Source organism: Eurytemora carolleeae, unplaced genomic scaffold (genome assembly GCF_000591075.1).
Source record: "Eurytemora carolleeae unplaced genomic scaffold, Eaff_2.0 scaffold1147, whole genome shotgun sequence".
Lineage (NCBI taxonomy): Eukaryota > Metazoa > Arthropoda > Copepoda > Calanoida > Temoridae > Eurytemora > Eurytemora carolleeae.
Window position 1 is genome coordinate 57,739 of NW_019397153.1, and position 15,387 is coordinate 73,125.

The 15,387-nt window shown below is 30.3% G+C and overlaps 1 protein-coding gene across 1 annotated transcript; it reads right to left on the bottom strand.

Moving 5' to 3' along the window:
* Positions 1-1,429: 1,429 nt before the first annotated feature.
* On the bottom strand, positions 1,430-14,607 carry LOC111712376 (uncharacterized). The gene is made up of 10 exons (XM_023486961.1): positions 14,562-14,607; positions 12,889-13,009; positions 12,425-12,513; positions 11,645-11,734; positions 10,798-10,863; positions 10,464-10,572; positions 7,797-7,876; positions 7,305-7,381; positions 3,884-4,020; positions 1,430-1,635 (listed from the first exon to the last, which is right to left on the bottom strand). Exons 1-10 carry the CDS (start codon positions 14,567-14,569, stop codon positions 1,537-1,539), a joined length of 876 nt encoding a protein of 291 aa, XP_023342729.1. The 5' UTR covers positions 14,570-14,607; the 3' UTR covers positions 1,430-1,536.
* Positions 14,608-15,387: the final 780 nt, after the last annotated feature.

Consider the following 15,387-nt stretch of genomic DNA (forward strand, 5'->3'; position numbering starts at 1 on the left):
CCCAGCTTTCCTTGAAAACTCAACTTTCGCTACAAATTTAGAATTTTCAAACCAAGCCTAGAACATTCCAATGGTTCAAGGCAAATCGGTTAAGGGATGTAAGAGTTATGATCGGACACAGACAAACACCCAAATATAAAGATCACTATTTTATATTTATAAAAAATATATATCCCCTGACACTGTGGTTAAATCGATATTCTCCTCCAATGATTAATGAAAAAATACAAAAAAAAACTATTTATATTTAGATTCCTTTGTCCATATAATAAATATATGGCAGGATATTTATTTTACATTCATTTTTCTAAAAAAGAATGGTCTAGAGTGATTGATATACGGATATATTGATATGTAAATAGATCACATAGATCCGACTTCTATGAAAATCATTTAAAAACTAAATCAACTCGAAGTTTAGCAACTCACAACACCTTTGCCTTACTAACTCTTACAAACTCTTACTAATTCTTACTAACTCTTACTAACTCTTACTAACTCTTATTAACTCTTATTAACTCTTACTAACTCTTACTAACTCTGACTAACTCTTACTAACTCTTACTAACTCTTACTAACTCTTACTAACTCTTACAAACTCTTATTAACTCTTACTAACTCTTACTAACTCGTATTAACTCTTACTAACTCTTACTAATTCTTATTAACTCTTACTAACTCTTACTAACTCTTACTAACTCTTACTAACTCTTACTAACTCTTATTAACTCTTATTAACTCTTACTAACTCTTACTAACTCTTACTAACTCTTACTAAATCTTATTAACTCTTATTAACTCTTATTAACTCTTACTAAATCTTATTAACTCTTACTAACTCTTACTAATTCTTATTAACTCTTACTAACTCTTACTAACTCTTACTAACTCTTATTAACTCTTACTAACTCTTACTAACTCTTACCAACTCTTATTAACTCTTACTAACTTCTTTTTTGATACTTTTCCATTTGGTTCTCGATGCTTTTAAGGAAAAAGTATGAAAATGTGACAATAAAGTATATCGTATGAAAGATTGAAACTCTTATATATGAAAGATAAAATGTTTTCTTTTTCATTTCTAACATATAACTAAATAAATTTGCTCTTCTCTCACGAGGTCACAAAGTTGCTACAGTAATATCGCATCAAATTTCTTTTTTCTTCTCTCCAGTTTGCAGTGACAAAAAATTATACATCTCGTTGATTTGATCTATATTTTTGTATAAAATTTACAATTAAAAGAATAAAAAGTTTGTTTAAATACTTAAAAGTGTGAATTGACATGCAGTATTTCTTGATTTGTTGACAAAACAGGATTATTTTTGATTGATTTTTATTTTCCAAGCAAAAGTTTAGAAAATACTTGAAAATGATTATCGGTCTTTTTTTATTGACAAATTTTTTTAAAATAAACCAGAATTCAAACTAAAAATAATGCAGTTTATTGATTGTATCCCAACATTAGCATTAGAGTTTTCATGGTTTTCTGTTTGTTTACATCTAGACTCTAGAGTAGAACCAGAGTGTTTACATCTAGACTCTAGAGTAGAACCAGAGTGGGCAGGATTTACACTCAGATACAGTCCAGTATCCGGTATTTGTCACAGCAATAGATTCCCTTTGCTCCTCCTCCTAGAAAACAGAAGTTAGAAAACTATGGAAGAAATGTCGTCTTTGTTATTTCTTTTGTGTTGTGAATCTGTGGATCAAGCATTGCATATGCAGATCTACGGATCGATTTAATTCCTCTTCGATACACGAGATGGTCATACCCTGCAGGAATAACTTGAATTACGGTGATAAAACATTAATCCTCAAATTTAAAAGTACCCACAATGGATATCGAACTCAACTCAACCATTCGACCTATATAACACATTCATTCGACCTATAACACTTTACAGTCTAAATTTCTTTTTAAATCTAAATATTTATTTTGTAGCAAAGATTAAAATATTACAATTGTATTGCAAGTTTACAACTTTCATAAATGGAAAAACTACATTATTTATTTTCTATATAAATGATTCATATGATAGACACAGATTAGACTTTGAATGCCAGTGCAATATTTCGCAGCTGACTCCCTCGTCATCCATTGCTGAGAAACAACAGAACCTTCTATAGTTATTAACCAACTGATATTTTATTTGGTTCTCTACTTTTTCATATACTCTAATTGTCTTGTGCCTAACTGGACAAAATGTACATTCTTTTTCTTCACGGAAAGTAAAAACTGGGTTTGCAATGTTCACAGGTGGTTTTAGTTCGATTTCAAGTTCAGTTTCAGATTCTTGACCAGCTTCAGTCTCATGTTCAGGTTCAGGCGCAGACTCAGTCTCAGGTTCAGGTTCAGACGCAGACTCAGGATCAGGTTCATGTTTAGGTGCAGACTCAGGCTTAGATTCCTCAGTATCCTCAAGCTCTTTTCATCTTCGCTTTTCTATCTTCTAGTAGAGGAGTTCTAGCTTCTTTCAGGGGTTTCCTCACATTCTTCCATGGGCGCCTGATTTCCTGCAATGGGGACTTTGACTCATCCCGCAAGGGTTGTCTAGCTTCCTCCGTGGGGGACCGCACTTCCTTCAGAGGGGACCGCACTTCCTTCAGAGGGGACCGCACTTCCTTCAGGGGGGACCGCACTTCCTTCAGGGGAGACTGTACGGGTCTGTCCGACTACAATTCCTTCTGGGGTATAGTCTCACTTCCTTCAGGGTTGACATCACACCTCTGTTTCTTCTCCTTCTCCTGTAGATGGGTCGAGAAACTCGAGAAAATGAGAAAAATTCTTCTCCATCTTTAGTCCACAGGTTAAGCTTGATATCCAATACTAGATCCACTCCTTCCCTATACAACTCTAAGAGTTTATGTGTAATTCTCATTGCTTGTGTTTTAAACTCCCCGCCATAGCAACAGCTGGGTGAGCTGGTATCAGGCTAGGAGAGAGAGAGTGTCACGATGTGTTGTCGATAGCAGTGTTAGGGGGAGACTGAACTTACAGTCTAAATTTCGACATACAAAAAAAGGAATTTTTTGAAATTAGGCTATTTTTGTTAAAAAATAAAGTTTTTTTTGGTGAGTATGAGCGAGAATTTGTCGCTAATATGGCAGCCATCCAACTTTTACTACCAAAGTTTGATTTCAAAATTTTAAACTGCATAGTGCATACAGCTCAAAATTTATGCATAAGCTTTTTAAACCGAGCCGACTTTGAAGTGAATTGTATACCCTTTGTTTGACAATACCAAATTACGCATACCTTTTTAAAGCCTTGGACAAGTTTATTTCAACTTTGCAAAGTTTAGTTTCTGTAGCTTTGAAGGATTATTTTCGACAAAATTCTGATCAATCTTTAATATTTTAGTTTACAGCGCAGTTTGCCGATTTGAACGAAGAAAATTTTACTTCTACGGAAAACTGAAATAAGTTTTAAACAATTTGCATTACAGGGTTCCTAAACTGGTAAGTGGTGATATAGCTACATGGGAGATTATGTAGATTTGATCAAATCTCATGTCATTAAATCTCATTAAGTTAGTTTCATATTTATATGCTAGTGAATGCATGTTAAACAAAAGTAAATAATGATCTGATCGAATATCATAAAATGTTGATCAAATCTGAAAAGGAATACGAACTGACTAACGAAATGCTAGGATCTAGAACAGACTTGTGATAATAATGAAAAAAAATACGACAGAATCTTTTTTTCACTGAAAAAGACTTCATAAAGGTGTTTAATGTGTGTTGATCTAAACAGTGTTGGGGATGTGTACGTAAAGAAGAAACCCTGCAGAGCTTAATTTTAATATTATTCTGTATTTCTTTGTTTTAAATCGCTAAATAATCTTGCATCGTGTTGGTTTTCTTATAAGCATTTCACCTCCAATACTAAAGTGCAGGCTCCAGGATTAGTTTGAAGAAATTGGCTCCAAGAAATATTTGCAGGTCGCTCCCAAGCAAATGCGTCTTGTTTATTAGTTAGAGCTAGAATTCTACCAGAGGGTGATATATCTCCACCTTAAATATAAAACCTAATTTAAACATATTCTGTGCAACCTTTCATATTTTAAGCTGTGATTTTTTCATAGTTCAAGTTTGAAATATCAAATATTTACACCATAAGGTTGCAAAGATATAAGGATTAGAAGGAGTTTGTGACGATTTCTTAGTTCCCCATTAGTTTATTCTAAATTTATTCAGGGTCACCTATACATAGGAGAGACGATTGAATACCTTTTTTATATGCATGGTTCTCTGAAAGTGTACACTTACCATGCAGATTTATTTAGGATAATCAGATAATGAAAATAACAGAATTATTTCTCCTATAGAGTTTTAGTTGTATGATTATTTTCAGCTGTGGTCTATAAAATCAAAGTTTCAACTATGAAAGTACAATTTTATATTATCGTCGTTGAAATTTTACCTCGGTTCTCGAATTTTTATTTAAAAGGTCTATCCACTAAAACTACCACAATTACACATTATTTGCTATTTCAATCTAACTCTATGTCAAGAATCGTTTCAAAGGGATCAAGAAATATTTCAAATTAACTAATTCCAATTGCTTCACAGTTTTGTTTATATTCGAAATTTATATTTTCCGGTCCAGTGGAATTTTACGCAGTAATTCAGAATGGGACCGAGTTTAATTTGATCATATGCTGGTTAGATAAGATAGATAAGATAATTTATTGCTAAAATACATGTATCTGTGTACAGAACGAGTTTACAATTACAAATTGATGATTATATTAACAGTACAAGTATAAAGCAACTAGGTTTTTAGGGCGCTTCGCGCCCATCTTCTATTTAAATTTTGAACATGTTCTTTTTGTTTACATTTTAAAACAAAGAAGAAAATTTTTTTGCGGATTTAAAAAAAAAATTGGGCCCGATCGGTTCAGCCGTTTTGACGTTTATTGGATACAAACAAACAAACAGACACCCAAACAGACAGACAAGTCAAATTTATAAATAGATTAGGTGGAAAATAGCTCTTGGCTGTTTTGATTATTTTTTCCACCTAATTTCAATAATGATAACAACACATTTCAATTAAATAGATTTAAGGAGAACTAGTTGAGATCAGGGTGCGATTTTATCTTCATACGTGTAAATATGTGAACTAGAAAACTGGTCGAAACAACGAAGTCAAAACCGCTTCCGGGGCAGTGTGTCGCATGTGTCAAATGTCTCATTTATCAAATGTGTTCCAAATTATTTAACTTCCAAAACATACCAAATTTTAGAAAATGAATAAATTTTCATTCTATACATGAAGAATATATCATAATTTTGAAAAAATATTTGTTTTACGGGAAAGTTTTTTTCATGTCATATGTCATATGTCGCATGTGTCAAATGTAGCATCTGTCAAACGTCTCATTAATTAAAATGTTGCAAATTTTATAAGTCTCATCTATCAAATATCCAAGTAATTATAAAATTCACAATATAAATCCGAAATTATTTTTAAGTCAAAGGAATTGAGTTTTTGCCACAAACTCGCATTTTCTAACTCCTATATTTTTGCAACCTGATGATGTAAACCTTTGATATTTCAAACTTAGACTATTTGATCTAACAGAATTAATAGTTTGAAATATCAAAGGTCTAGGAAAACGGGTTGCAAAGTTATAGGAATTAGAAAATCAGAGTTTGTGGCTAAAACTCAATTCCTTTGCATTCCAAACATAAAGAAACCCATAATTTTGGGGATTTTTTTGCGAGAATATTTATTTTTCAATTTAATATATTTGGGTGTTTTACGTCAATTTTTTTCACCTTGAATTTATCTATCGAATTTGATCAATATCTTTTTATTTATGAGGGTAACTTCTTATTTGACATTTGACAAGTAAAACAATTGACAAATGCGGCATATATGACAAATTTAAATATAAATTTGTGAATAAAAAATTGGATCAAATGTCAAATATCGCATCTATTAACTTCCAAAAAATGAAGAAAAAAAAATTATATTATATTTAAAAATGAAGAAAATCATAATTTAAAAAAACAAATTGGATGGGAATGTTTTAATGTCATATGTCGCATGTGTCATAGTCGCATATGTCAAATTTTATATATATTAATAGAAATTCAAGGCGCTTCGCGCCCTTCTTTCTAGCCTTAGAGGGCGCTTCGCGCCCATCTTCTAAATTAGTTGTGAACATGTTCTCTTTGTGTACATCGTAAAACAAAACAAAAATAATTCGCGGATTTTCACAAAAAATTTCGCGGATTTTCAAAATTTTTAAAAATTTAATGACGATCGAATTTTGATGGAGACAAATATTTGAAATTTTGATTTTTCATAAACCTTCCCTGGGGTCCCTAGATGTCCCACAAAAAAATTGGGCCCGATCGGTTCAGCCGTTTCGACGTTTATTGGATACAAACAGACAAACAAACAAACAAACAGACAGACAAGCCAAATTTATATATATTAATTGTTTAACTTGTCAAATGTCTCATCAATAAAAATGTTGCAAGCATCATAATATGAAATTTATAATAAAAATCCGATTTTTTTTCATTTTATTAAATTTGCATTCCAGACGTAAAGAAACCAAAAAAAAATATTTTCCGGAATTTTTTTTCAATTTAATAAATGAAGGTGTTTTATGTCAAGTTTTTTACTGAAATTAAGATTTGATCTGCTACTGAATTATTGACAAATAAGAAGTTTTCCTTGTGAATAAGAAATGTAATCAAATATCAAATGTCGTATATTTCAAATGTGGCATCTATCAAATGTCTTACAGATTATTAAAAAGAAAACTTCTATTTTTTACATATCATATGTCTATGCATTCCATACATAAAGAAAATATAATTTTGTAGAACATTTTTTAATGGATATTTTTTTCATGTCATTATGTCATTAATGAATGACAAATAAAAGTTTTCGTTGTCATTTAAAAAATAACAAATGTCAAATAACAATTTTGGCATTTATCAAATGTCTTACAAATTATTAAACTTCCAAAAATTTCCGAATTTTCTAAAATTAATTTTTCATTCCATACATAAAATATCATAATTTTGGATAATTTTTTTTATTTCACATGTCATATTTCTCATGCGTTATATGTCACATCTGTCAATTGTCGTATCTGTTAGTTGTTTACTTGTCAAATGGTAAATAATAAGTGTTCCTTGTGAATAAAAAATTCGATCAAATGTCTTCACATTAATGAGCCGATAAAAGGTTCAAGGGAACCGTCGTCAATCGGCCGGAAGGACCACTTAAAATTACGCTTACAATCCCTTAAAGCTGATCATCTGATTGTTACCTGTAATCCAGTAACTAGGTAAAGTAACTACATGCTCCAGAATAAACACATCTGAACTGCTTTGGGGGAATGGAAACCTAAAAAGCATCTGTTAATAAATTTTAAAAAAACATTTATTCTTTATTTATTGATTATTTTAAATAAGGAACCCCTAAAATGAATATTTCAAGGAATTGTTGCCGTAATTTAAATTGACCCTTTAATTTAAAGAGGATCATGTCCGAGATTCACAACGTACCCTTGAACACTAATCTGATCAATAATATGGAAGATAACGTAATATATCTGGCATGATAATGTCTCCATTGTTTCGAAAGCAGGAAATGCGTAAGTCACTCTGGTAGAGAAAAATACAACTGAAAATCAATTTTCAAAATTATAAACATACTTGGTCAGACAAAGCTTCTAAGGGAATATTTGTGAATCTTACATGCCACTCTATCAATGGAGGTTCACTTAAAATTACGTTTACAGTTCCTTTAAGGGGCTTACTTGTAAACTTCCGAGATAGCGTGAACTCGGTCCTTGGTGAATAGAAATATGTCTCCGTTGGACGGATCAACAGCCAGGGCCTAGGGTTTAAATAGATGTGATTAAAATTAATCTTTTCATTCAGTGGTTAGTGTTTATATCAATACAATGAAGGCAACTTTTTTATCTAAGTTTTTATTTCAAACAAGCTTTTTTCAATTTACAAGTTTACAGATTTCTTTAACTCAAATCTCAACATAATATCTATTTAAGATGTATGACTCATCATTCTTTCAAAAAAGGCAGTTTTCGTTATAATGCAAAGCTTTGCAATAGCTCCAAAGAGAAAGAAAAAAACATTGCAAAACTGCACACAAAATATCTATCTAAATTGCTTTTGACAACAGGAAGCATATTGTATAAATCTTTCAGGGAAGTTTTGCATTTTTTGCTATTTGATTGGATTTTGAAAAAAAAAAATTTGATATTTACAAATCTGAAATTTTTTCTTTCCTGGTAGCGCGATATCTGAGTAACAATGAGGGAAATCTGACAATTAGGGAAAAAGCCCTGACAAGGATTTTTTCACTCCTTCCCCCTGATATCCTCATATTCCTACTTTGATACATTTTTTTCATACGTTTTCTGCAAATAGTTTGTTCTAAATCGTTCATTTATATAATTAATTTTTTATATGATAGTTTTTTAAAATCGTATTTTCAATTTTACTTTACTTGAAATATTTTCATTTCTCCCCAGCATAATTTTTACTTGAACATCGATTATTATTTATAATTCCCCAAATCATGTTTTATTTTCTAAATTAATGTTAAAATTATTTAAAAATTAATAAAAATCGGCGATAACTTGAATTTTATTAGACATTTTTCAGAAATTTTTGGGTCAGTGTGTTCAGATTTGATTGTAAAATCGGATTCTGACCCCTAAACCATTAAAGAAGTCATGGCAAAGAAAATCTTTAAGTTATCCAAGGTCGACCTTTTGGGTCGATTTAGAACACGGTGATATGCGACATTTGACAAGTAAAACAATTAACAGATACGACATTTGACGATGCGACATACAACATATTACATAAAAAACATTATCATACATTTTTTTCTTTTAAAATAAGTAATATCTTGGAAATTTGACAGATGCGACATGACACCAGGCTAAATTTGACATTATGAATTTCTTTATGGATTAAAGGCAAAGTTTATTTTTTTTAAATCAAAAGTTTTTGGAAGTTAAATAATTTGTATGACATTAGATAGATGCGACATTTGACATATCACATATGCGACATTTGATCGAATTTTTTTATTCAAAAGGAAAACATCTTATTTGACATTTGACAAATGATACAATTAACAGATACAACATTTGACAGATGCGAAGTACACATATATGACATAAAAGGCATTCCCTTAAAAAAAGTTCCCAAAAATTATGATTTTCTTTATGTATGGAATGATATATGACAAACAACATTCTCGTATACAAAATTTCTGTTTAAAAATTTGTAAGACATTTAATTGATGCCATAATGACATATGCGACATGTTTTATTCACAAGGAAACTTTTTTTTTGCCATTTATTCAGTGGAAAATCGTATCTTCATTAAGTGAAAACTTGACATAAAACATCTTCAAAAATTTAATTGAAAAATAAAAACTCCCAAATAAAAAATGTCTACAAAAATATCGTCTTCTTCATGTACAGAATGCAAATTTAATTAAAAAAATAATTTTAATTTTTTTAGATTTCATAATTTCTTAGACATTTGACAAATGCGACTAATGACATTTGCGACCATCTTATTGATAAGACATTTGACAAGTAAAACAGTTAACAGATACGACATTTGATTGATGAAACATTATAGTGACATAAAAAACCATTCCCATGAAAATAATTCTCAAAAATTATGATTTTCTTTATATGTGTGGAATGCATAGACATATTTATGATGATATATGAAATAACAAATATTCCCGTAAAAAATCTTATCTTTTTAATTTGTAAGACATCTGACATTTCATTAACCTTTTTACTCACAAGGAAAACTTCTTGTTTCTCATTATTTCAGTAGAAAATCGTTGACATGAATTATCCTTCATATATTAAATTGAAAAATAAAAATTCCTGCAAAAAATGAGACATTTGATGAGTAAAACAATTAACAGGTATGAAATTTGAAAGATGCGACATATGACATATATGACTTAAAAACATTCCTGTAATTTTTTTTTCAAAATTATGATTTTCTTCATTACAGAATGCAAATTAAATTTTTTAATTCGGCCTTTTGGATCTTAAATAATTTGTAAGACGATAGATGCAACATTTGACATTTGATCAATTTTTTTATTCACAAGGAAAACTCCTTATTTGACATTTGACAAGTAAAACAAGTATAGATACGACATTTGACATATGTGATATATGAAAAATTACATTAGAAAAATATTCTCAAAAAAATCCAAAATAACAATTTTCTTCTTGCATGGAATTCAAATTTCATAATTTCTTGGAAATTTGACAGAGCTTGGCTTTAATTACTTGTAAACTTGTAATTCGAAAAAAGCTGGTTAATACTTAAAACTTAAATAATAAAGTCGTCTTCATTATATTGATAGAATCGCCTACCACCATAGTTAGTTTTGATTTCATTTTTATTTTACCTCGCAGTCATGACTAAAGCCAGGGTAAGCTGCACGATATACATCAATATCGTCTTTGTTTATCAAGATTTTTTTCTTATTATTCATTTCCACGAGAGGTTCAGCAAATATTTGTTGGTAAGTTTTTCCTGGATTAATATTGATGTAGAAAAACATCGAAATATATTTCCTACTTTGAAGTTGTGCATTTTACAGATATACGTCTACACTTTTAACAAATTAACATCTCAATAAATAATAATATTGCTAATTAACGAGCAAAGTTTCCATCGTATTTTTAAAAATTCAGTGTTCTAAAATTAGGTAAAAATAAAAAAATAATTCTAAATGTTACCTCAGAACTGATATAGATGTTCTATTAAAATCATTGTTTCCAGTATCCGACACATAAATATAACTCCTAGCAAAAATATTATTCCACTTTTTACAAAAAAGCAAGTATTCAAAATAAGTAATAACTGTCCGTAGGTATTGGAATGAGTTTAGTCTTTTATTGACACTAACTTTTATACCATCAACGGTTTTAATTTTTAATATCTTTAAACTTGATGTTAGATCACTAGAAAATCCAGGGTGCTTATTCAATTAATAGCAAGACTAAATTGTTCAACTTAGTCTAAGCAGTTCAACTATTAATTAATTAATAAATTAAATCTGGTTCAGAATTAGTCTACAAATTTTAACCCTTTATCTATAATTTATAAAAAAAAATAGCGAAGAATTATATTCCGTTTTTTGATTGATTTTGATTTCTATCTTTTGCATAAATATCATTTTGAAAAAGCTCAAAAAATTGGTAAAAAATATAAGTGCATGCTACAATTTTTGCAGATGTCTCTGAAATGGTATCCTTCCTTTAATGGATTTTTCACTTCATTCTTTTAAATTAAAATTAATCAAAGGTCGGATTTTATGAATAGAGGGACTTAGTGGAAGTAATTCAACTAGCTAAGCATTTTAATCGCCCCATGCTAGTTAATATTACTTATATCTTTGCAACCAAATGGCGCTGAACTACCCACCACCGCCGGTTCAAAATATGAATTATCGATTTAAATCCTCATGAATCTTTAATTTTGAATCCGGGATTAAAAATTTGAACTGTTGATAAATAGTTTAGCAACCTAGCTCAAGTTCAATAAATTTGATCCTTGTTTCAATGTAAATATAAAATCTAATACTTGTTATCAAACACCGCTACAGCAATATCCTCCCAATCCACATTCACTTGATCTTCCAGCTCCAGGGTCAACACCAACTCTCCTGTCTCACTATGGTTAAAGGGACTGTAAGCTTTATTAAACCTTACCCGTCATTTGAAGAGTATCTCTAATTAACATCGGTACACTTTAAACCTTTATCTAGTGCGGAAGATATTTACATTTTATCGATGAACCTTTTAGAAATATATATTTGAGATTCTCGAAGAACCTTTTCGGAATAAAATTTAAATTCTTGAGGTAATAGGAATACATTTTAGATTCTCGAAGAACCTTTTTAAATTCTTGAGGAACCTCTCAATAATACATCTCAGATTCCTGAAGAACCTTTTAAGAATATATATTAAATTCTTCAGGAACCTTTTAGGAATACATTTCAGATTCTCGAAGAACCTTATAGTAATACAACTTTTAAGAGTACATTTCAGATTCTCGAGGAACCTTTTAAGAATACATTTTGGATTCTCGAAGAACCTTTTAAGAATAAATCAAATTCTCCTAGAACCTTCTCAGGATACATCTCAAAATCTCGGTGAACCTTATGAGAATACATCTTAAATTTTCTAGTAGGCTTTTAAAGTCAAAACCATTTAAGCGTTTAAAACAAAATAAAAACTATGAAATGCCTGTAAGTATTCGAAATTCGAAATATCAATAGGGAATCTTACAATATAGAGGTTGACATAACTTTTTACAAACGGATCTAAAAAATTCGTTTTTACCTTTTTACTTGTTGTATACCTGACAGCGTAAACCTCTGGTTTCCCTCCATGATCATTTATTGTCCAGAGTACTCCAAGGTTTATTAGACTCACTCCTAATCCACTCATCTAGAAACAGTTTTATATACGCTAATAAAAGGGACTGTAAACGTACTTTCAAATGTTTCATATTTCCTTTAAAATTTAAATTACGAAAATTCAACCTCAATAATAATTTTTAATTTTCTGTCAAAATGATCAAATAAAGAAGTTAATAAAAAAGAAATCATGTTCACAGTCTCCCTTTAAGCTTTAAATTACGAAAATTCAACCTTAATAATAATTTTTTAATTTTCTCTCAAAATGATCTAATAAAGAAGTTGAGAAAAAGTGATTTTGTTAATATTTGGCTTATTTTTTCTTGATATTCTTGGCGGTATATTATGGTATCTTATTGTTCCTAGAGGAACTGTATAATATTACACCCCGCCATGAATATATGACCTCTTGAATGTCTGGATCCTCTACAAACCCAATAGGAACACCAGGCAGTATTTCACAGGGAACTCTGTTGCAGTTCATCTTTTGGAACATATTCAGGAACAGTATGATTATACAGCTCAACCTAGATACAAGGAAAATATTCAGGAACAGTAGGATTATACAGTTAAATCTAGATACAAGGAACATATTCAGGAACAGTAGGATTATACAGTTAAATCTAGATACAAGGAACATATTCAGGAACAGTAGGATTATACAGTTAAATATAGATACAAGGAACATATTCAGGAACAGTAGGGTTATACAGCTCAACCAGATACAAGGAACATATTCAGGAACAATAAGGTTATACAGCTCAACCAAAATACAAGGAACATATTCAGGAACAGTAGGGTTATACAGCTCAACCAGATACAAGGAACATATTCAGGAACAGTAAGGTTATACAGCTCAACCTAGATACAGTTGGAACATATTCAGGAACAGTAGGATTCCACAGCTCAACTTAGATACAAGGAACATATTCAGGCACAGTAGGATTTTATAGCTCAACCAAGATAAAAGGATTACATTCAGGAATCGTAGGGTAATACAGCTCAACCAGATACAAGGAACATATTCAGGAACAGTAGGATTATACAGCTGAACCCAGATGCAAGGAACATATTCAGTAACAGTAGGATTATACAGCTGAACCCAGATACAAGGAACATATTCAGGAACAGTAAGATAAATATCTCAACCCAGATACAAGGAACATATTCAGGAACAGTAGGATTATACAGCTCAACCTAGATACAAGGAACATATTCAGGAACAGTACGATTATACAGCTCAACCTAGATACAAGGAACATATTCAGGAACAGTAAGATAAATAGCTCAACCCAGATACAAGGAATATATTCAGGAACAGTAAGATAAATAGCTTAACCTAGATACAAGGAACATATTCAGGAATAGTAAGATAAACATCATTATCATTATTCTTAACAATATTATAAAAGAATTTATCTCTGTTTCTTTCCAAATACATTCCAATTCCATTCAAATCACATGAATGTCTGTCTTTTGTATTGGGCAAATTAACGTCAAAACGGCTAGACCCATTAAGCCCACACTTAGCAATTCCCATGGACCCACTAAAGGTTTATGGCTTCTCAATTACCTGGAAAAATGCTGATATTTACGATTTTTAAAAGACTACAAATTTAAGCAGAGAAATTAGAAAAGCGCCGTAAATTATTTTTATAAAAATTAAATGTGTTCGTTTTGATCAGAGTCAAAGAGAACTACATATTTTGACAAATTTGTGCGACCGTTATTTTTCAAAATATTGCAGGGGAATTAGAAAATTGTGAAATAAATGTCATTTTGGACTTTCTTTTACTGAAAAAAGGCTTCTGTAGATTTTTTATGTTTAATCGTTGCGACTACTATATATTTCTAGAAATGTTTTAAAGCATGCATTAACAACATTATTTAAGTAAATGAAAATAAGAAGAAATATATTTCACAATTTTCTGGTTCCGTGTATATATGTAATTATTTTAAATAAAAAACGTTGCTAGTGCTTTTTTAATATTTAGTGCAAAAAGAATAAAGAAAAAAAAACAAAAATTCAATTTTAAAATTGTCGTCTTTTGGCGTTATGACATGATTAAAAAATAATACCTAATCATCTTTGAGAGATAATGGTAAGTGGACAAACAGTTACTATTACGCTGTTTAAACAACTTATCAATATTCAACAAATTTATACAGGGGGTCAAATTTTTAAATTTAATAATCAAAAATATAAAGAGAAATGAAAAGACGGTTTTGATTTATTTCATTCAGAAGATTACAAATATCCCGAACAAAATTGAATTGTTAAAACTCAGTTTTATTATCAAATAAAGATTAAACCAGTTAAAAGCGGATGAAAAGTTAAATTTATAGTTAATAATTTAAAAATATCTAAACTTACAGAACTGTCTTTATCTACTTTTTGCTTTTAAACAGCATCCACCGTGTGACGTTCACAATACATCTTTTATTTTTGTTATTTTTTTTATCTGGATGATAAATGCATGATATCTGGATGATATGTGGGTGATATCTGGATAATATCTGGATGAAATGTGGATGATATGTGGATGATATATGGATGATATCTGTGGGTGATATGAGGGTGATATCATCCAGATATCACCCTCATATCATCCACATATCATCCACATATCGTCCAGATATCATCCAGATATCATCCACATATCGTCCAGATATCATCCACATGTCATCCACATATCATCCAGATATCATCCACATATCATCCAGATATCATCCACATATCGTCCAGATATCATCCAGATATCATCCACATATCGTCCAGATTTTATCCAGATATCACCAATCCAATCCAGTATCCTTCTTCAACCCATCATCCTGTAATAATCTAAAATAACACTCATACATACATACAGCACACATATTTAACAATTACTTATTCAATATATGT